The sequence below is a fragment of the Entelurus aequoreus genome, linkage group LG25, assembly GCF_033978785.1.
Source record: "Entelurus aequoreus isolate RoL-2023_Sb linkage group LG25, RoL_Eaeq_v1.1, whole genome shotgun sequence".
Taxonomy (NCBI): Eukaryota; Metazoa; Chordata; class Actinopteri; order Syngnathiformes; family Syngnathidae; genus Entelurus; species Entelurus aequoreus.
In genome coordinates, this window is record NC_084755.1 from 41,596,544 (window position 1) to 41,620,404 (window position 23,861).

Here is a 23,861-nt window from a genome sequence, read left to right on the forward strand (position 1 = left end):
TCATTATGTCCTAATACATTCATTATGTCCTAATACATTCATTATCTACCAATACATTCATTATCTCCTAATACATTCATTATCTCCTAATACATACATTATCTCCTAATACATTCATTATGTCCTAATACATTCATTATGTCCTAATACATTCATTATCTACCAATACATTCATTATCTCCTAATACATTCATTATCTCCTAATACATACATTATCTCCTAATACATTCATTATGTCCTAATACATTCATTATGTCCTAATACATTCATTATCTACCAATACATTCATTATCTCCTAATACATTCATTATCTCCCAATACATTCATTATCTCCTAATACATACATTATCTCCCAATACATTCATTATCTCCCAATACATACATTATCTCCTAATACATACATTATCTCCCAATACATTCATTATGTCCTAATACATTCATTATCTCCCAATACATACATTATCTCCTAATACATACATTATCTCCCAATACATACATTATCTCCCAATACATTCATTATCTCCTAATACATTCATTATCTCCCAATACATACATTATCTCCTAATACATACATTATCTCCCAATACATTCATTATGTCCTAATACATTCATTATCTCCCAATACATACATTATCTCCTAATACATACATTATCTCCCAATACATACATTATCTCCCAATACATACATTATCTCCCAATACATACATTATCTCCTAATACATACATTATCTCCCAATACATACATTATCTCCTAATACATACATTATCTCCTAATACATACATTATCTCCCAATACATACATTATCTCCTAATACATACATTATCTCCTAATACATTCATTATCTCCTAATACATACATTATCTCCTAATACATACATTATCTCCCAATACATTCATTATGTCCTAATACATTCATTATCTCCCAATACATACATTATCTCCCAATACATACATTATCTCCCAATACATTCATTATCTCCTAATACATTCATTATCTCCTAATACATACATTATCTCCCAATACATACATTATCTCCTAATACATACATTATCTCCTAATACATACATTATCTCCCAATACATACATTATCTCCCAATACATACATTATCTCCCAATACATACATTATCTCCTAATACATACATTATCTCCCAATACATTCATTATGTCCTAATACATTCATTATCTCCCAATACATACATTATCTCCTAATACATACATTATCTCCCAATACATACATTATCTCCCAATACATACATTATCTCCCAATACATTCATTATCTCCTAATACATTCATTATCTCCCAATACATACATTATCTCCTAATACATACATTATCTCCCAATACATTCATTATGTCCTAATACATTCATTATCTCCCAATACATACATTATCTCCCAATACATACATTATCTCCCAATACATACATTATCTCCTAATACATACATTATCTCCCAATACACAGCCATTTGTACCAGGCCCATCTTCAGGGACATGCCAAGCATATTTCCAATTTCCTTTGCCGTGGTGTTTACAGATGTTAAAGCTGTACTCATTAGTGTTTTGTGCCAGAGCCTCAACCATGTCTTTGGACACCAACTTCTGGAAGTATTCCAATGGTGTGTGGCAGGAAATGTCATCTGCTGTGATATCCAGACCAGAAAAATCAGTGTTGGGAGTGATGAAATCTTTTTTCAGCCTGTCACGGGGCATGGTGGTTTTGGCTGGACGCCCACCTAATTATCAGCCGGACAGTCCACGGGTGGTTGGTTTTCTTAGTCCACTTCTTGACAGACATCTTCAACGGAGTCTTCATCACGCTCATCGGTGTCACTAATTTCCATCCCAACCTCACTCTCTCCATTTTGCACATATATGTATGTGTTTTATATATTGTAGTACATAACCTGAAAGAATAGCTAGGGTGGTGGACCAAGTGCTCAGGGTAGAAATGTTTTCCAGGCAGACAGTAAGTCGTTTAGGACAAATACATCTGCTAAATTCCCTAAATGTAAGTATTAATGGCTCTAATTGTCCTACTAAAAGGAAAACATCCACACCCCACATTCAGGAACATTCCTTTCCCCAGAACTGAATTATCTGTTGATATCCTCTTTGTGGACAAAGTCATGGAATTTTAGGTCAGGCTGATCAAATGAAGTACATTTTTTAGAGATAAAACTTAAAATCAGTCCGATTTGACCAGAACACAACACAAGGGTAGAATGCATACTATCCATGTATAAAGAAAATACTTCAGGCAGTGGTGTAGTGGAGGGAATACAACCTGTTTGAGCCCACTGCAACTAGCCAGCTATTTTGACTACCACATTCACCCAGTGATGTATCATTGCAACAATTATAGAACAAGCTCTAAATGTAATGTGATGCATCTGTTCCACAATAACTACATAGGTACATGCATACAAAAAAATATATAAAAGACATTTTACTTACTTGAATCTGATGAATCCAGGCCAATGAAACAAATAGATGTTTGAAGAAAAACCTGGAGCGTTTGTGTGAGTTCATGGCCAGAAGGCGTGACTTGTAAACAAATGTACGATCCAATAGTGAGACTGAACAATAGGACCCAATGACTATGTAAATGTGGTCCAAAAATATATAACCGATTGTTTTTTTTAGGATGGTTAAAAGTAACGTAATTTTACAACAAGGGGTGTTAGAGGGTTTTAAAGTGAAGTGAATTATATTTATATAGCGCTTTTCTCTAGTGCCTCAAAGCGCTTTTACATAGTGAAACCCAATATCTAAGTTAAAGTGTGGGTGGCACTGGGAGCAGGTGGGTAAAGTGTCTTGCCCAAGGACACAACGGCAGTGACTAGGATGGCGAAAGCGGGAATCGAACCTGGAACCCTCAAGTTGCTGGCACGACCGCTCTACCAACTACCGCCAATATTAAAGACAATAACTTGTTTTTACACGTCATTTTTGAAGTTGAAATAATTCAGTTATATATGTACTTTACGAATTATGTTTCATTGAGGACAATAATTAAAAAAACTGTTTTGGTTTTACATGTCATCTCTGAAGTTAAAATAATTCTATTTAAAAAAATTAATAAATGCTGATTCACCTCGCACTGCTTTTATTTTGCCGTTTTCCGGAAGTTGACGGGCCAGACGGGTACTCGTCATCTGATTGGCTCTGTGTGGACACGTGACGCCACGTCACGTGAGCTGCGGAACAACAATCCGTCCGTGAGTGTCATGGCGGCAGCAGACGCGTCTTTTATGAAGTTTTAAACAAGTCTTAGCCCTAAAGCTCCTCAAGTGGCGAAAGTAGACGTAAAACACGGCCGAGCGGGACGACTTTAGACGGCTTGTGCGCGCGCAGGAGGCCAAGGTTTGACCGGAAGTGGACAAACAGTCTCTTCGTCTGACTCATCCTGCGAGGTAAACAAGCTTGTCGACTCGAACCAAAGTCGGTGGAATTCAGCGAGTTAATGTCGGTCAACATCATCATAGATACATCTACGAGTAATACATATAGTTGTGTTATTTGGGAGAAACGCTGGACTCGTGACGCATTAGTACGACAATAATCGATCACGTGACGGACCAAGTCATCCACTGATTGGCTGCGAGCGGAGTCACGTGTTAGTAAACTTTCATTTCTCAAAAAGGTTGTCTGCGCCTCACAGGAAGTGGCCTCGATGGCGTATTGACGGCTGCGCTCATGTTCCCGAGGGAGAAGATCCGCGGGTTTCATCAGGGAGAGGCGGAGCCACGGTGTCGCCACGCCCACCTGCGGGTCGTTTCCGCCAGGCCACTGTATTAGGTACGCCTGTCAATAAAGCCCACTTCCTGTGCCCGCGCCATGGCTCTGGAGGCGCCCGCGTCGGACTCGGCGCCGTTCTTGTCTGACGACAGCGAGGCGAAGGGTACGGAGGAGGCGGCGGAGAGGGAGGAGCCTGCGAGCGGCGTGTCGGCCACGCGCGCGGTGGTGACGGTGCTGGTCCTGTGCTACATCAACCTCCTCAACTACATGGACAGGTTCACGGTGGCAGGTACGCACGCTGGGAGGACACGCCCACAACACACCTTCACCTGCCCTCTCTCCACCAGGCGTTCTTCCCGACATCGAGCATTACTTCGGGATCGACGACGGCAAGTCGGGCCTGCTCCAGACGGGTAAGTGGAAGCGGGCGTGGACAGGTGCGGCCGCCTGTGAGCTCACTTCCTGTTTGCTCAGTCTTCATCTGCAGCTACATGGTCCTGGCGCCGCTCTTCGGTTACCTGGGCGACAGGTACAACAGGAAGTGGATCATGAGCGGCGGCATCGCCTTCTGGTCCCTGGTGACGCTCGCCAGCTCCTACACGCCCAAGGAGGTGAGCGGGGGGGAGGAGCCTAACATTGTGGGCGTGTTCACCTATCTTCCTGTGCCGCAGCACTTCTGGGCGCTGCTGCTGACCCGCGGCCTGGTGGGCGTGGGCGAGGCCAGCTACTCCACCATCGCGCCCACCATCATCGCCGACCTCTTCGTCAAAGAGAGCAGGACCAACATGTTGTCCGTCTTTTACTTCGCCATCCCGGTGGGCAGGTAGGCGGAGCCTCACGCACGCCGCTCCTCCAGACACCTGACATGTGACTGTCTTGTCGCCACCAGCGGTCTGGGTTACATCGTGGGCTCGCAAGTCAGCAACGTGACGGAGGACTGGCACTGGGCGCTGCGGGTGGGTGGAGTACATGTGCGTGTGCGTGTCTGCTCAGTGCTCACTTCCTGTGCCGCAGGTGACCCCAGCGTTGGGACTGCTGGCGGTGCTGCTGCTGCTCCTGGTGGTGCAGGAGCCCAAACGAGGCGCCATAGAAGCCCGGCGCCAACACGAGCTGCACCGGACCAGCTGGCTGAGCGACCTGCGGGCTCTGAGCACCAAGTAAGATCGCCATGGCGACGTTTCGAGTGTCCCTGAAGACTGAAGGTTGTGTTTGTGCACCACCTTCATCTTGTCTTTGTGTCCTCAGCACCACCTTCATCTTGTCTTTGTGTCCTCAGCACCACCTTCATCTTGTCTTTGTGTCTTCAGCACCACCTTCATCTTGTCTTTGTGTCCTCAGCACCACCTTCATCTTGTCTTTGTGTCCTCAACACCACCTTCATCTTGTCTTTGTGTCCTCAGCACCACCTTCATCTTGTCTTTGTGTCTTCAGCACCACCTTCATCTTGTCTTTGTGTCCTCAGCACCACCTTCATCTTGTCTTTGTGTCCTCAACACCACCTTCATCTTGTCTTTGTGTCCTCAACACCACCTTCATCTTGTCTTTGTGTCCTCAACACCACCTTCATCTTGTCTTTGTGTCCTCAACACCACGTTCATCTTGTCTTTGTGTCCTCAGCACCACCTTCATCTTGTCTTTGTGTCTTCAGCACCACCTTCATCTTGTCTTTGTGTCCTCAGCACCACCTTCATCTTGTCTTTGTGTCCTCAACACCACCTTCATCTTGTCTTTGTGTCCTCAACACCACCTTCATCTTGTCTTTGTGTCCTCAACACCACCTTCATCTTGTCTTTGTGTCCTCAACACCACCTTCATCTTGTCTTTGTGTCCTCAGCACCGCCTTCATCTTGTCTTTGTGTCCTCAGCACCGCCTTCATCTTGTCTTTGTGTCCTCAGCACCACCTTCATCTTGTCTCTTGTGTCCTCAACACCACCTTCATCTTGTCTTTGTGTCCGCAGCACCACCTTCATCTTGTCTTTGTGTCTTCAGCACCACCTTCATCTTGTCTTTGTGTCCGCAGCACCGCCTTCATCTTGTCTTTGTGTCCGCAGCACCGCCTTCATCTTGTCTTTGTGTCCTCAGCACCGCCTTCATCTTGTCTTTGTGTCCGCAGCACCACCTTCATCTTGTCTTTGTGTCCTCAGCACCGCCTTCATCTTGTCTTTGTGTCCGCAGCACCACCTTCATCTTGTCTTTGTGTCCTCAGCACCGCCTTCATCTTGTCTTTGTGTCCTCAGCACCGCCTTCATCTTGTCTTTGTGTCCTCAGCACCGCCTTCATCTTGTCTTTGTGTCCTCAACACCACCTTCATCTTGTCTTTGTGTCCGCAGCACCACCTTCATCTTGTCTTTGTGTCCTCAGCACCACCTTCATCTTGTCTTTTGTGTCCGCAGCACCACCTTCATCTTGTCTTTGTGTCCGCAGCACCGCCTTCATCTTGTCTTTGTGTCCGCAGCACCGCCTTCATCTTGTCTTTGTGTCCTCAGCACCGCCTTCATCTTGTCTTTGTGTCCTCAGCACCGCCTTCATCTTGTCTTTGTGTCCTCAGCACCGCCTTCATCTTGTCTTTGTGTCCTCAGCACCGCCTTCATCTTGTCTTTGTGTCCTCAGCACCACCTTCATCTTGTCTTTGTGTCCTCAACACCACCTTCATCTTGTCTTTGTGTCCTCAGCACCACCTTCATCTTGTCTTTGTGTCCTCAGCACCACCTTCATCTTGTCTTTGTGTCCTCAGCACCGCCTTCATCTTGTCTTTGTGTCCTCAACACCACCTTCATCTTGTCTTTGTGTCCTCAGCACCGCCTTCATCTTGTCTTTGTGTCCTCAGCACCACCTTCATCTTGTCTTTGTGTCCGCAGCACCACCTTCATCTTGTCTTTGTGTCCTCAGCACCACCTTCATCTTGTCTTTGTGTCCTCAACACCACCTTCATCTTGTCTTTATGTCCTCAACACCACCTTCATCTTGTCTTTTTGTCCTCAGCACCACCTTCATCTTGTCTTTGTGTCCTCAGCACCACCTTCATCTTGTCTTTGTGTCCGCAGCACCACCTTCATCTTGTCTTTATGTCCGCAGCACCACCTTCATCTTGTCTTTGTGTCCTCAACACCACCTTCATCTTGTCTTTTTGTCCTCAGCACCACCTTCATCTTGTCTTTGTGTCCTCAGCACCACCTTCATCTTGTCTTTGTGTCCTCAGCACCACCTTCATCTTGTCTTTGTGTCCTCAACACCACCTTCATCTTGTCTTTGTGTCCTCAACACCACCTTCATCTTGTCTTTTTGTCCTCAGAACCACCTTCATCTTGTCTTTGTGTCCTCAGCACCACCTTCATCTTGTCTTTGTGTCCTCAGCACCACCTTCATCTTGTCTTTGTGTCCTCAACACCACCTTCATCTTGTCTTTGTGTCCTCAGCACCGCCTTCATCTTGTCTTTGTGTCCGCAGCACCGCCTTCATCTTGTCTTTGTGTCCGCAGCACCACCTTCATCTTGTCTTTGTGTCCGCAGCACCACCTTCATCTTGTCTTTGTGTCCCCAGCACCACCTTCATCTTGTCTTTGTGTCCGCAGCACCACCTTCATCTTGTCTTTGTGTCCTCAACACCACCTTCATCTTGTCTTTGTGTCCTCAGCACCGCCTTCATCTTGTCTTTGTGTCCTCAACACCACCTTCATCTTGTCTTTGTGTCCTCAGCACCGCCTTCATCTTGTCTTTGTGTCCTCAGCACCACCTTCATCTTGTCTTTGTGTCCGCAGCACCACCTTCATCTTGTCTTTGTGTCCTCAACACCACCTTCATCTTGTCTTTATGTCCTCAACACCACCTTCATCTTGTCTTTTTGTCCTCAACACCACCTTCATCTTGTCTTTGTGTCCTCAGCACCGCCTTCATCTTGTCTTTGTGTCCTCAGCACCACCTTCATCTTGTCTTTGTGTCCGCAGCACCACCTTCATCTTGTCTTTGTGTCCTCAACACCACCTTCATCTTGTCTTTATGTCCTCAACACCACCTTCATCTTGTCTTTTTGTCCTCAGCACCACCTTCATCTTGTCTTTGTGTCCTCAGCACCACCTTCATCTTGTCTTTGTGTCCTCAGCACCACCTTCATCTTGTCTTTGTGTCCGCAGCACCACCTTCATCTTGTCTTTGTGTCCTCAACACCACCTTCATCTTGTCTTTGTGTCCTCAACACCACCTTCATCTTGTCTTTTTGTCCTCAGCACCACCTTCATCTTGTCTTTGTGTCCTCAGCACCACCTTCATCTTGTCTTTGTGTCCTCAACACCACCTTCATCTTGTCTTTGTGTCCTCAACACCACCTTCATCTTGTCTTTGTGTCCTCAACACCACCTTCATCTTGTCTTTTTGTCCTCAGAACCACCTTCATCTTGTCTTTGTGTCCTCAGCACCACCTTCATCTTGTCTTTGTGTCCTCAGCACCACCTTCATCTTGTCTTTGTGTCCTCAGCACCACCTTCATCTTGTCTTTGTGTCCTCAACACCACCTTCATCTTGTCTTTGTGTCCTCAGCACCGCCTTCATCTTGTCTTTGTGTCCGCAGCACCGCCTTCATCTTGTCTTTGTGTCCGCAGCACCGCCTTCATCTTGTCTTTGTGTCCGCAGCACCACCTTCATCTTGTCTTTGTGTCCGCAGCACCACCTTCATCTTGTCTTTGTGTCCTCAACACCACCTTCATCTTGTCTTTGTGTCCTCAGCACCACCTTCATCTTGTCTTTGTGTCCTCAGCACCACCTTCATCTTGTCTTTGTGTCCGCAGCACCGCCTTCATCTTGTCTTTGTGTCCGCAGCACCGCCTTCATCTTGTCTTTGTGTCCTCAGCACCACCTTCATCTTGTCTTTGTGTCCTCAGCACCGCCTTCATCTTGTCTTTGTGTCCGCAGCACCACCTTCATCTTGTCTTTGTGTCCTCAGCACCACCTTCATCTTGTCTTTGTGTCCTCAACACCACCTTCATCTTGTCTTTATGTCCGCAGCACCACCTTCATCTTGTCTTTGTGTCCTCAGCACCACCTTCATCTTGTCTTTGTGTCCTCAGCACCACCTTCATCTTGTCTTTGTGTCCTCAGCACCACCTTCATCTTGTCTTTGTGTCCGCAGCACCACCTTCATCTTGTCTTTGTGTCCTCAACACCACCTTCATCTTGTCTTTGTGTCCGCAGCACCACCTTCATCTTGTCTTTGTGTCCTCAGCACCGCCTTCATCTTGTCTTTGTGTCCTCAGCACCACCTTCATCTTGTCTTTGTGTCCTCAACACCACCTTCATCTTGTCTTTATGTCCGCAGCACCACCTTCATCTTGTCTTTGTGTCCTCAACACCACCTTCATCTTGTCTTTATGTCCGCAGCACCACCTTCATCTTGTCTTTGTGTCCGCAGCACCACCTTCATCTTGTCTTTGTGTCCTCAGCACCACCTTCATCTTGTCTTTGTGTCCTCAACACCACCTTCATCTTGTCTTTATGTCCGCAGCACCACCTTCATCTTGTCTTTGTGTCCTCAGCACCACCTTCATCTTGTCTTTGTGTCCTCAGCACCACCTTCATCTTGTCTTTGTGTCCGCAGCACCACCTTCATCTTGTCTTTGTGTCCTCAACACCACCTTCATCTTGTCTTTGTGTCCGCAGCACCACCTTCATCTTGTCTTTGTGTCCTCAGCACCACCTTCATCTTGTCTTTGTGTCCTCAACACCACCTTCATCTTGTCTTTATGTCCGCAGCACCACCTTCATCTTGTCTTTGTGTTCTCAGCACCACCTTCATCTTGTCTTTGTGTCCTCAGCACCACCTTCATCTTGTCTTTGTGTCCGCAGCACCACCTTCATCTTGTCTTTGTGTCCTCAACACCACCTTCATCTTGTCTTTGTGTCCGCAGCACCACCTTCATCTTGTCTTTGTGTCCTCAGCACCACCTTCATCTTGTCTTTGTGTCCTCAACACCACCTTCATCTTGTCTTTATGTCCGCAGCACCACCTTCATCTTGTCTTTGTGTCCTCAGCACCACCTTCATCTTGTCTTTGTGTCCTCAGCACCACCTTCATCTTGTCTTTGTGTCCGCAGCCCCACCTTCATCTTGTCTTTGTGTCCTCAACACCACCTTCATCTTGTCTTTGTGTCCGCAGCACCACCTTCATCTTGTCTTTGTGTCCTCAGCACCACCTTCATCTTGTCTTTGTGTCCTCAACACCACCTTCATCTTGTCTTTGTGTCCGCAGCACCACCTTCATCTTGTCTTTGTGTCCTCAGCACCACCTTTATCTTGTCTTTGTGTCCTCAACACCACCTTCATCTTGTCTTTGTGTCCGCAGCACCACCTTCATCTTGTCTTTGTGTCCTCAGCACCACCTTCATCTTGTCTTTGTGTCCTCAACACCACCTTCATCTTGTCTTTGTGTCCGCAGCACCACCTTCATCTTGTCTTTGTGTCCTCAGCACCACCTTCATCTTGTCTTTATGTCCGCAGCACCACCTTCATCTTGTCTTTGTGTCCTCAGCACCACCTTCATCTTGTCTTTGTGTCCGCAGCACCACCTTCATCTTGTCTTTGTGTCCTCAACACCACCTTCATCTTGTCTTTGTGTCCGCAGCACCACCTTCATCTTGTCTTTGTGTCCTCAGCACCACCTTTATCTTGTCTTTGTGTCCTCAGCACCACCTTCATCTTGTCTTTGTGTCCTCAACACCACCTTCATCTTGTCTTTGTGTCCGCAGCACCACCTTCATCTTGTCTTTGTGTCCTCAGCACCACCTTTATCTTGTCTTTGTGTCCTCAACACCACCTTCATCTTGTCTTTGTGTCCGCAGCACCACCTTCATCTTGTCTTTGTGTCCTCAGCACCACCTTCATCTTGTCTTTGTGTCCGCAGCACCACCTTCATCTTGTCTTTGTGTCCGCAGCACCACCTTCATCTTGTCTTTGTGTCCTCAACACCACCTTCATCTTGTCTTTGTGTCCGCAGCACCACCTTCATCTTGTCTTTGTGTCCGCAGCACCACCTTCATCTTGTCTTTGTGTCCTCAGCACCACCTTCATCTTGTCTTTGTGTCCTCAACACCACCTTCATCTTGTCTTTGTGTCCGCAGCACCACCTTCATCTTGTCTTTGTGTCCTCAGCACCACCTTCATCTTGTCTTTGTGTCCTCAGCACCACCTTTATCTTGTCTTTGTGTCCTCAACACCACCTTCATCTTGTCTTTGTGTCCGCAGCACCACCTTCATCTTGTCTTTGTGTCCGCAGCACCACCTTCATCTTGTCTTTGTGTCCTCAGCACCACCTTCATCTTGTCTTTGTGTCCGCAGCACCACCTTCATCTTGTCTTTGTGTCCGCAGCACCACCTTCATCTTGTCTTTGTGTCCTCAACACCACCTTCATCTTGTCTTTGTGTCCGCAGCACCACCTTCATCTTGTCTTTGTGTCCGCAGCACCACCTTCATCTTGTCTTTGTGTCCTCAACACCACCTTCATCTTGTCTTTGTGTCCGCAGCACCACCTTCATCTTGTCTTTGTGTCCTCAGCACCACCTTTATCTTGTCTTTGTGTCCTCAACACCACCTTCATCTTGTCTTTGTGTCCGCAGCACCACCTTCATCTTGTCTTTGTGTCCGCAGCACCACCTTCATCTTGTCCACCCTGGGCTTCACGGCCGTGGCCTTCGTCACAGGCTCGCTGGCTCTGTGGGCCCCCACCTTCCTGCTCAGAGCGGCGGTGTTCACGGGTGAGCGGGTGCCCTGCATGGAGGGTCACTGCCCCTCCTCTGACAGGTGAGTTTACCTGCTGTTGACTCCGCCTCCAGTGCACTGCGCCGCTATTCAAACTTTTCTTCCACCAGTCTCATTTTTGGCATCATCACGTGTGTCACGGGTGTGCTGGGTGTGGCCAGCGGTGTGCAGGCCAGCCGCCTGCTGAGGACCAGGACACCACGGGCAGACCCGCTGGTGTGTGCTGCAGGTCTGCTGATGTCGGCTCCCTTCCTCTACCTGGCTGTGGTCTTCGCTCAGGCCAGCACTGTGGCCACCTATGTGAGACCTCCCTCTTTGTCCTCACTACATGCTAGACACATGTGAGCTACATGCTAGTTACAGGTTAAAAAATGCTAGCTACACGCTAAATACATGCTAGCTACATGCTAACTACTGGCTAGCAGCATGCTAACGACTTACTTACTACATGCTGGCTATATACCAGCTACATGCTAGTTACACAATAGCAATTAACTAACTACATGCTAGCTATATGCTAATTACATGCTAACTACATGTTTGTTACATGCTAGCCTTATGCTAATTACATGATTGTTACATGGTAGTACATGATTGTTACATGGTAGTACATGATTGTTACATGGTAGTACATGATTGTTACGTGGTAGTACATGATTGTTACGTGGTAGTACATGATTGTTACGTGGTAGTACATGATTGTTACGTGGTAGTACATGATTGTTACGTGGTAGTACATGATTGTTACGTGGTAGTACATGATTGTTACGTGGTAGTACATGATTGTTACATGGTAGTACATGATTGTTACGTGGTAGTACATGATTGTTACGTGGCAGTACATGATTGTTACGTGGCAGTACATGATTGTTACATGGTAGTACATGATTGTTACGTGGTAGTACATGATTGTTACGTGGCAGTACATGATTGTTACATGGTAGTACATGATTGTTACGTAGTAGTACATGATTCTTACGTGGTAGTACATGATTGTTACGTGGTAGTACATGCTTGTTACGTGGTAGTACATGCTTGTTACGTGGTAGTACATGATTGTTACGTGGTAGTACATGATGGTTACGTGGTAGTACATGATTGTTACGTGGTAGTACATGATTGTTACGTGGTAGTACATGATTGTTACGTGGTAGTACATGATTGTTACGTGGTAGTACATGATTGTTACGTGGTAGTACATGATTGTTACGTGGTAGTACATGCGGTACCTCTGGATTGGCAGACCAGGGTGGTGGTTCCTCTCTTTAAGAAGGGGAACCGGAGGGTGTGTTCCAACTATGGTGGTCTCACACTCCTCAGCCTTCCCGGTAAGGTCTATTCAGGTGTACTGGAGAGGATAGTCCAACCTCGGATTCAGGAGGAACAGTGTGGTTTTGGTCCTGGTGGTGGAACTGTGGACCAGCTCTATACTCTCGGCAGGGTCCTTGAGGCTGCATGGGAGTTTGCCCAACCAGTCTACATGTGCTTTGTGGACTTGGAGAAGGCATTGGACCGTGTCCCTCGGGAAGTCCTGTGGGGAGTGCTCAGAGAGTATGGGGTATCGGACTGTCTGGTTGTGGCGGTCCACTCCCTGTATGATCAGTGCCAGAGCTTGGTCCGCATTGCCGGTGGTAAGTCAGACACGTTTCCAGTGAGGGTTGGACTCCACCAAGGCTGCCCTTTGTCACCGGTTCTGTTCATAACTTTTATGGACAGAATTTCTAGGCGCAGTCAAGGCGTTGAAGGGATCTGGTTTGGTGGCTGCAGGATTAGGTCTCTGCTTTTCGCAGCCGAGTGTGAAGCGACTGGGATGAGAACCAGCACCTCCAAGTCCGAGTCCATGGTTCTCGCCCGGAAAAGGGTGGAGTGCCATCTCCGGGTTGGGGAGGAGATCTTTCCCCAAGTGGAGGAGTTCAAGTACCTGGGAGTCTTGTTCACGAGTGAGGGAAGAGTGGATGGTGAGATCGGTGCGGCGTCTTCAGTAATGCGGACGCTGTATCGATCCGTTGTGGTGAAGAAGGAGCTGAGCCGGAAGGCAAAGCTCTCAATTTAGCGGTCGATCTACGTTCCCATCCTCACCTATGGTCATGAGCTTTGGGTTATGACCGAAAGGACAAGATCACGGGTACAAGCGGCCCATCTCCCTTAGAGATAGGGTGAGAAGCTGGGAGGAGCTCAAAGTAAAGCCGCTGCTCCTCCACATGGAGAGGAGCCAGATGAGGTGGTTCGGGCATCTGGTCAGGATGCCACCCGAACACCTCCCTAGGGAGGTGTTTAGGGCACGTCTGACCCAGGACACGTTGGGAAGACTATGTCTCCCGGCTGGCCTGGGAACGCCTCGGGATCCCCCGGGAGGAGCTGGACCAAGTGGCTGGGGAGAGGGAAGTCTGGGCTTCCCTGCTTAGGCTGCTGCCCCCGCGACCCGACCTCAGATAAGCGGAAGAAGATGGATGGATGGATGGGATAAAGCAGCCACATGAGGCTACGATGGTAAAAAAAAAACTCCAATTGAGACCAGGACAGACTTAATTAGCTCAGTTCACCTGCCAAATGTGCTCTGGAGCCAATCTTTGAAGGGGTCAGAGGCCCCTGAAACTTCAGTAAGTTCCCTGGACAGGGCATGGAGGCCTTCTAAGGCCCTCTGAACTGAGCCATCGGGGGCAGTGTTGTTAGGAATGAAGGTACAGCATTGGTCACCAAACATTGCACACACACCTTCTTCCTTGGCTAGGATGCGGTCAAGGGCTATGCGGTTCTGGATGGCCATGAGGGAGGTCGGGGCAAGTTGTTCAGCAAGTCCCTCAACGGCGTCACGAGTCATGTTGGTCAGTCTCAACAGATTATAAAAAACATAGTTAATGCGTTCAACATTTTTAGTAGCCGTCACAGGGAAAATAGCACCAATGATAGGAAGGTTTTCGAAACCTGCACAGGATTCACACCACAATTTATGTTGTGAGGGGACCCCTCTTGGTTGGCCTATTGCATCAAAGTAAACACCATCAGGGTTCCTCGTCAAATCGAAGGAGCCCTTTACACTCCTCCGAGATAAAACATGACGGCGTCGGCGGGGAGTTAGAGTGGCAGCTGAGACAGGAGTTACAAGGGGAGTTAATTTGGTACCCACTAGGGTGAGTGGGGTCACCAGTCTAACCATAGCACAAAACCCCACGGATAACTTTGGAATTCTAATGTACAATCTGTGCTCCCCACAATACCAGAGTAAGTCAGCTCGTGCCCAAGGGCCTATCCTTGAGCCATCTATCAGTGTGGTGCACCAGGAAGGGTTAATATCACCCAATTTGTTGGGGGATGAAGAGGGTCCTTTGAATTGAAAACACGTGTAATTCAGCTTTTGGGCCACAAATGGAAGAAGTCGGGTGGAATTGTCAACAGGAGGGTACACACTAGCCAACAAATCGCACCCTGGTGGCGTGGGTTCAGAGAACAAGGAAATAAGACAGTTTGAGCCATTTATGTCAGTCAACTTAAAAGGGGCGGGGTAAGTGTGGGGAAAAGGACGTCCAGCGGAAGAAGCAACACAGTCACCCAGGTTTTGGCATCCAGCTGAGCCAAAGGTTGTCTGCACCCGCTCCTAAGGTTAAAGGTCAAAGTTACCAGGCCTTCGGTGGTGATGTCATTAGCACGCACGGATGTGAGCCTTTGAAACACCACCGAGGTGGGGTGGTACTTTAGGTGCTACAGAGGGTGTAGAGGTAGTTAACGCCCTCTCAAGGACATTAATTTTAAGGCAGGATGTTACACTGCGTGTAACATCCTGCCTTTCGTCTATCAAAATCAGAGTAATTCAGGTAACGAAACGGGGATAAACATCAAACTTTTCACTTAATATAACGACACAGATAGTTATGCTGAAAACAAGTAAGAGAAATTGGATAACTTCGACTATAAAGGCTGGTCTCAAATAAGGATATACAATATAGAAGTTGAAAAGAGTAATGTAGGTAGAAAATCTCTCTCGTCTCCTGGGCTGAGGGGCAGATGTTGTGGCGATGTCAGCAATGACATCCGCTGGTAATCTGTCAGGTTCTTCAGCTGTAGTGCAGAGGGAGAGGTGGTACCAGGTGTCCCCTCCACCAGCCAGTCGAAGGGCGTGGGACGTCCGTTCCACGACCTTGAAGGGACCAGTCCACCTGGGCTCCGTCCACTTGTGTTTGATGACCTTGATCTTGACCCTCTCAGCGGGCGGAAGGGAATCTGTACAGAAGAACTGGCACACAAATTCTGCAATTTTTTGTGTAAAATACCATTTTGGTTTTACGCTGAGTCCTCCTTCCATGGGGGGCTGCTGGTCCTGTGAATGGCTGACCTGTATGCAACTCATAGGGTGAAAAACTCAAAGGGCGGTAAAACAGTTTTATTCACGGACCTTCGAATGATCATTAACGCTAATTGCAACATGTCAATCCAATTAAATTTGGTCTGTGCACAGATTTTAGCCAATTAGTTTTTAATGTTTTGGTCCATCCTTTCAACCTTACCTTGGGACTCAGGATGGTACCCCAAACCTGTGTTCTAGTCCGAAAGCCTTTTCGACCAAGGCTAAGTGAGTATTTTTTTAAATGGTTGCCGTTGTCTGACCTAATCTTTTTGGGGAAACCATGTCGGGGTACTAGGTCATCCACAAGTCATTTAATTACTGATATTGCTTCCTCTTTTGAGGTTGTTGTTGATTCCGGCCAACCACTGTGATTGTCAACACAAGTCAGTACGTACCTTTTCCCTTGTACCGTATTGATCATATCAGTGAAATCAAAGACTATACATGGTTCACCCTCACCTCCTCCATATTCTAAATTTGATCTATTAAACTACTATCGATGTGTAAAATCGTTATTTTCAAATTAAAATTAGTTATAACTTCTTACCCACGGGAAAAATGTTAAAACTATGGAATGTGTCAGAGTCGGATGATTGTCGATTTTGTTCCAAGGAGTCTGTATCCACCCTCACTCACCCCCTTCTGTTTCTGAAAAAAAGGACTGTGTTAGTCATACTATCACTTTTAGAAACATCTAAGAAAAAGGTCAGCTAATAGTCAAGTAGCGGAGGGCAGGTCATGTTTGAGGTCAATGATAGTCTCTTTAGCCTCTATTGTCCACTGGGGGGTGTTGTTAGGGTAGGGGACCCCTTAGCAATATCACAATTAACTCAAACTCATCTGAACCCTAACTTTTATGTAACTTATTCAATATGGTGAAAGTAACAAAATATGCTTATATTTATATTGTCACCAATACTAGAAAAATACTACCCTTATGGCGGATGCTTTAGCAATAGTATTTTGAAATTTTACCACACCTGGTAGCCCCAATAATTCATTAAGTCAAGCTCATGTTGTAGAAAGTTGAATGATGCAGACACGTTTGTTACTGAATACTTTCTATCAGACTTCTGTCTTGACGACTATGTGTATGTAATGAGCAACTATAATTATTTGATATGCTTAAATGTGTAATGTGTCGTTTTAGCTCAGCTGTTGTGTAGCTGCTAGCTCCTCGTAGCCTACAGGTGTCTAAAGTGCAGCCCATAGTTATGTGTTTAACATAACTATGTGCTAAACCTAAACAATTGAAAATGTGGTATTTGGGTGTCGGTGTAATGTTTGGCAGCTACGCCGTGTCTTATCATTGGACCTAAGTTCTTTGGTTTTGTAGGCGAGACAGAGAGCAAGGGAACAATGTGGGACACTATTGTGTCCATTTTATACCATGCTAGCTGTTGCAAAGATAGGTCAACATGAGCAGCCACACCTTGAGTTCCAACATATATAAATAATCATAACATATGGCGAGTCGGGTGGCAGAACACACGGAAGCATCTCAGTCAGTCAGGGTTTTCACTGCTAGAGCCATTCCTGTTGTTTCAGGCTGTGGTATGCTTGGTAGTGGTGTCGCAGCTGGGTGGTTCAGCCATCAGGTAACACCAGGAATGTTCCTTCTTTGCGATTTGAATGTCAGGGTACAGTCTGTAAAGGAGGTCCAGCAATCTGAACCGGAAGTGGTTTGGTGACAGTTAACCTTCTTGTGACCCCAGCGAAGCCTTCGACCTTTAAAGAGGAAGCACACAGTTTTTTTGTACCTCTGCATTCAGAATCGAATGGGTGGCTGATAAAATTGTCCGTTGACACTCATGTCCAGCAGGGGTCCCGTCGGTACTTCCTGCTGCGGCTCCTGATGTGGGCGTCCTCTTACACGCCTTCGTGTTCGTTTGTTGGCACGACGGAACCTTTCCTGTTCGGAAATGTTCGGACAGTCACGACTCCAGTGACCAGGCTGGTCACAACCGAAACAGTGTCTACCCCAGACCGGCTTTGAAGCATCGTGTTGTCCACCACCCGAGTCCAACCGCACGTCTGTTGAGGATTCTTTCCTCCACCTGTTGGAACTCAAAAGCAAGGTCACCCACTGCCGAATATACCCTAGCTGATCTTTGACCTTTTGGTTCTTTTAACCTTTTATCTTCAGCGATCTGTAATTTAAGTAGTCGTTTCCTTGTTGCTCTGTCATTAGCCCTATTTTGGATGGGATGAATAAAATGTCCTGCCATATATTGTTTTTGGCACCGTGTATATCAGGGTTAACTTTGTCCAAAGTGTTTGGCCAAAGGTTCCCTCCCGGAGGTACAGGTGGGAAAACAAGGTCAACAATGGCTTGCATGTATGCATCGGCAAGAGACTTATATTAAAGTAGGCCCCTATAATTGTCATGTGTCAAAAATGTCTGGTGTGCACCGCCCTCTGCTGGAGGAAAATGGTCAGACTTGCAAAATAAGGGGTTAATACTTTCTCTTTTAACGTTGATGTTCTAGGTAATTTAATGTTCAGTGAATGTATAGGATAGGCCGATGTCGTTGTGGCTTGTACAGCCCTTTGAGACACTTGTGATTTAGGGCTATATAGATAAACATTGATTGATTGATGGTTGATGGTTGATTATATGACCAAAATGAACTTATTTCATTTATTCATTCATTTTCTATCGCACTCATAGTTTTATTCCATTTTGCATCTAATTATTCCTATTGATTTCTTCCCATTTCACTCAAACAACTAAACAAACAAATAAACAAACTTGCAGCTAACCACAATCAACAGCATACCATTTACGAATACCTTCATTTGTCACTTTCTCATCTTTCTTTCACTTTCGTTTTCCTTTACAAACAACCTCCTGTACCCTAACTCTTCCTTACACTTCACACAATGTTTCTATTTTCTGTTGTCCTAGAAACCATTCACGTAATGTAAGGTTATAAACATCCTTTTCCCCTATTGTTAATGTCATTTGTCAAAAATGTCTGCCGTAGGAAAATGGACAGACGTGTAGAAGGGGTTAATTTTCGGAGGTAAGATCAATCTTAGAGGGGGCGTGTTAATACCTCCTTCTCTTGTCACTGGAGTAGGGGGCGGTGTCAGTCAAAGTCTGGGCGGGTCGTTTGAATTGTCTTGCGCATGCGCGGCAGACAAAAAACCAATCAGTTCATTCTGTCATTAATCATCGTTTCTTTTGCTGCATTTCGTTTTTCCACGTAATCCCCGTTTACTTTTATCATACGCCAAACTCTTAAATTCTCTCCCTGAGTGTTCCATTTTCACCAGCGCACACACACACACACACACACACACACACACACACGAGCGCGCGTAAGCACTCCCACTCACACACACTCACACTCAGCAGCACACTCTCTGCGTTTCACTTTACCATAAAACTTCCAGTTACTTTTTTTTATTTTATTTTATTTTACCAGACGTTTGAGTTCACGACTTTTCGAGTATTGTAAACTCCCTCTTAACCCTTTCAAGGAACGTTCTCCTTTTTTTTTCTCTTTTTTTTTCTTTCTTTGTACCTGCTAGTTCCATTGTCGACAACCGTCCATTCAATTGATCATTGAACGGCAGCCAATCATCACATTTTTCCCCACCGCCATCACATTTGTGTTTGTCACACTCCAAGGCCATTGTGTCTATATTTTCTTAATTCTAGTGCCCTCAACGCAAAGGGATCTTTCAACCCGGGAGTCTTTATTCTACCTTTTACAAATGGCCTCCAGCCTTTTCCTTACGTTTCAGTGCCCTATTATCGTCACTGGGATCTTGCAACCCGAACTCATTAAGGGACGACCAAATTCCCAGGGTAAGCTACACCCAACTATTAGTTCACTCGTCAATGAAACTGCCCGTCACGGTAATCGAGACACAATGGCGTGAGTTGACCACTTATTTACAATTTTAATGCAATGGCAGGCTCGGCAAAAATGCAATCAATCTATCGAAATCACAACTCTGCGTGCTGGGGTTCAATATAGTGTTTGACTTACAGACTTCAGGACAGACTCCTAACGCAGATTTTATCCAAAAAGAAAGGTTCTGCTCACCTTGAATTGGCCAATTGAGTCTGTCCAGAAGATTGCAAGAAGTCATCGATCAACAGCGTGCCATCTCGGACGAAGCCCCCAAATTGTTGCGTCGACAGCTCTTCCTCCCAAGGAAGTCAAAGTCTGCTGTCCACTCCCAAGTTCTTTTAATGGCAAATATGCTGATGTTAAATTGACCACCAAAAGCAGTAGTTGGTATTTCGTTGTTTATTGTCAAAGCTTTGGCAATAATGAGACCAGCCTTGCCCAAACTATCCCGATGCGTGGCTCTATCCGGTCTGCCTTCTTCTCCCTCTTCCTGTACTCTTCTCCCCTTTTGTTTTGTCTACCGCTTGCATTCCAGACGCTCCAAGGCCTCAAACACACAGTCAACCTTTTACTAAGCAGACAATTTGGAAAAGCACTAGCTGTTTTGTAATATGACTACGGAAGTAAAAAGTAACACAAAATATGGATATATGGAAAATATCTCGTTCCATCACATGCTAACCATATGCTAATTACATGCTTACTACAGGCTAGCCATATGTTACCTACATGCTAGTCATATGCTAATTAAATGCTTGTTACATGCTAGCCATATGCTAATTATATGCTTGTTACATGCTAGCCATATGTTACCTACATGCTAGCCATATGCTAATTACATGCTAGCCATATGCTAATTATATGCTTGTTACATGCTAGCCATATGTTACCCACATGCTAGCCATATGCTAATTACATGCTAGCCATATGCTAATTATATGCTTGTTACATGCTAGCCATATGTTACCTACATGCTAGCCATATGTTAATTACATGATTGTTACATGCTAGCCATATATTAATTACATGTGAGCTACATGCTAACTACTTGCTAGCAACATGCTAGCTATCACAACAAGGTTGCAACATACTAAGTACATGCTAATACAAGGTTGCAACATACTAAGTACATGCTAATACAAGGTTGCTACATACTAAGTACATGCTAATACAAGGTTGCAACATACTAAGTACATGCTAATACAAGGTTGCTACATGCTAATACAAGGTTGCTACATACTAAGTACATGCTAATACAAGGTTGCAACATACTAAGTACATGCTAATACCTGCAGGTGTTTATTTTCCTGGGAGAGTGTTTCCTGTCCATGAACTGGGCCATCGTAGCAGACATTCTTCTGGTGAGGACCATCTTCTCTTCTTCTACTACTACTGCTTTTCTACTCCTCCTCACCTCCTCTTCTTGTCAGTATGTGGTGGTTCCTACTCGACGCTCCACCGCAGAGGCTCTACAGATAGTCATCTCACACCTGCTTGGGGATGCAGGAAGTCCCTATCTGATAGGAGTGGTGAGCTGACACACACACACACACACACACACACACACACACACACACACAGACAGACACACACAGACAGACACACACACACAGACACACAGACAGACACACACACACACAGACAGACAGACAGACAGACAGACAGACAGGAGGGGTGGAGTCCAGCAGGTGTGCTCCATGCCATGCTGCAGGTGTCAGACTCCCTGAGGAAGAGAGACTCCTTCCTGTGGCAGTTCCGCTCTCTGCAGATGTCGCTGCTGCTCTGCTCCTTCGTGGCCGTGGGGGGCGGAGCTTTCTTCCTGGCCACCGCCCTCTTCATCCAAAGAGATCGCCATCGAGCGGAGAACTTCCTGCCCACAGGTAGCGTGCATGTAGGGTCACATGACCGCATGACGTCACATGACCTTTCTTTGGTCCACAGACGAGGAGCCCATCGTGGTGCCACAAAGTGGGCGCTCCACTCGGGTGCCCGTGTCCAGTGTTCTCATCTGACCACTTAGTGGGTGGTCCACTCGGGTGCCCGTGTCCAGTGTTCTCATCTGACCACTTGGTGGGTGGTCCACTCGGGTGCCAGTGTCCAGTGTTCTCATCTGACCACTTGGTGGGTGGTCCACTCGGGTGCCCGTGTCCAGTGTTCTCATCTGACCACTTAGTGGGTGGTCCACTCGGGTGCCCGTGTCCAGTGTTCTCATCTGACCACTTAGTGGGTGGTCCACTCGGGTGCCAGTGTCCAGTGTTCTCATCTGACCACTTGGTGGGTGGTCCACTCGGGTGCCCGTGTCCAGTGTTCTCATCTGACCACTTGGACTTTTTTACTCACTCAATAAACCACCACAACTTTTACTACCTCTCCTCTCTTCTTTTCTCACCAACACTAACTAGTCCTCTACTACAACTCTGCTAGTCTTACACTAGTCCTCTACTAGTGTTGTACTCTTACTCTACTAGTGGTATACTAGTACTCTGCTAGTGTTATACTGGTCCTCGGCTACTCTTGTACTAGTCCTCTACTAGTCTTATACTAGTCCTCTGCTAGTGTTATACTAGTCCTCTGCTAGTGTTATACTGGTCCTCGGCTACTCTTGTACTAGTCCTCTACTGGTCTTATACTAGTACTCTGCTAGTGTTATACTCATACGCTCCAAGTGTGGTACTCCTACTCTACTAGTGTTATACTAGTCCTCTGCTAGTGTTATACTCATACTCTCCAAGTGTGGTACTCCTACTCTACTAGTGTTATACTAGTCCTCTGCTAGTGTTATACTCATACGCTCCAAGTGTGGTACTCCTACTCTACTAGTGTTTTACTAGTACTCTGCTAGTGTTATACTAGTCTTGTCTTACAACTCTACTAGTTTTATGTTAGTGTTATGCTAGTCCTCTACTAATGTTATACTAGTTATCTGTTATTCTTGTACTAGTCCTCTGCAAGGGGTATACTAGTCGTCTACTTGTTTTGTACTACAACTTTACTAGTCTTACACTAGTCCTCTGTAAGTGTTATACTACCCATCTACTAGTGTTATACTAGTTCTCTGCTAGTCTTGTACTAGTCCTCTGCTAGTGTTATACTAGTCCTATACTAGTTTTATACTTGTACACTACTAGTGTTGTACTCCTACTCTACTAGTGTTATACTAGTCCTCTATTAGTCTTGTACTAGTCCTCTGCTAGTAATATACTAGTCTTGTACTACAACTCTAATAATCTTATACAAGTCACCTGCTAGTGTTATACTAGTACACTACTAGTGTTGTACTCCTACTCTACTAGTGTTATACTAGTACACTACTAGTGTTGTACTCCTACTCTACTAGTGTTATACTAGTCCTCTACTTGTACTACAACTCTACTGGTATTATACCAGTCCTCTGCTAGTGTTATACTAGTATTCTAGTAGTGTGGTATTCTTCCTCTACTATTGTTATACTAGTACTCAAGTAGTGTTGTACTAGTCCTCTACTAGGGTTGTACTAGTACTTTACTAGTATTACACCAGTCCTCTACTCGTGTTGTACTAGTACTCTAGTAGTGTTGTACAAGTCGTCTATTAGGTTTATAATATGTTTCTAGTTGTGTTATTGTACTACTCTACTATATATACTAGTAGTGTTATAATAGTCCTAGTAGTGTTATATTAGTACTCTATTAGTGTTGTGCTAGTACTCTAATAGTGGTATACTAGTCCTCTATGAGTGTTTTACTAGTAATATTGTATTGTTGCACCAGTCCTCTAGTAGTGTAGTACTAGTCCACTAGTAGTGTAGTACTAGTTGTCTAGTAGAGTAGCACTAGCTATATAGTAGTGTAATACTACTGTCTAGTAGTGTAATACTAGTTGTCTAGTAGTGGTGTTCTAGTCATCTAGTAGTGTAATATTTGTCCTCTAGTAGTGTAGTACTAGTTGTCTAGTATTGTAGAACTGCTCATCTAGTGTCGTTGTACTAGTCATCTAGTATTGTAGTAGTAGTAGTCCTCTAGTAGTGTAGTACTAGTTGTCGAGTAGTGTTGTACTAGTAATCTAGTAGTGTAGTACTAGTCCTCTAGTAGTGTAGTACTAGTTGTCGAGTATTGTTGTACTAGTAATCTAGTAGTGTAGTACTAGTCCTCAATAGTTTAGTACTAGCTGTCTACTAGTGTTATGCTAG

The 23,861-nt window shown here is 45.6% G+C and overlaps 1 protein-coding gene across 2 annotated transcripts; it reads left to right on the forward strand.

Annotated features, from left to right (window-relative positions):
* The first annotated feature begins 3,156 nt into the window (after nt 1–3,156).
* Nucleotides 3,157–22,356, forward strand: spns1 (SPNS lysolipid transporter 1, lysophospholipid). Of its 2 annotated transcripts, none has more exons than XM_062036993.1 (13): nt 3,157–3,416; nt 3,647–4,030; nt 4,089–4,154; nt 4,216–4,352; nt 4,413–4,564; nt 4,631–4,697; nt 4,756–4,898; nt 11,375–11,527; nt 11,596–11,785; nt 20,989–21,054; nt 21,124–21,222; nt 21,405–21,573; nt 21,635–22,356. In XM_062036993.1, exons 2-13 carry the CDS (start codon nt 3,841–3,843, stop codon nt 21,703–21,705), a joined length of 1,503 nt encoding a protein of 500 aa, XP_061892977.1. In that variant the 5' UTR covers nt 3,157–3,416; nt 3,647–3,840; the 3' UTR covers nt 21,706–22,356. The 2 variants fall into 2 exon arrangements, with proteins under 2 accessions (XP_061892977.1, XP_061892975.1); XM_062036991.1 differs by having other exon boundaries at nt 3,665–4,030.
* The last annotated feature ends 1,505 nt before the right edge of the window (nt 22,357–23,861 follow it).

Bases quoted from the DNA above. Each gene is read 5' to 3' on its own strand.
- spns1 (XM_062036993.1), top strand. From the start codon at position 3,841: ATGGCTCTGGAGGCGCCCGCGTCGGACTCGGCGCCGTTCTTGTCTGAC. The intron at 4,698-4,755 runs GTGGGTGGAGTA...CCTGTGCCGCAG, and splicing joins ACTGGCACTGGGCGCTGCGG to GTGACCCCAGCGTTGGGACT. The intron at 4,899-11,374 runs GTAAGATCGCCA...TTGTGTCCGCAG, and splicing joins CTGCGGGCTCTGAGCACCAA to CACCACCTTCATCTTGTCCA.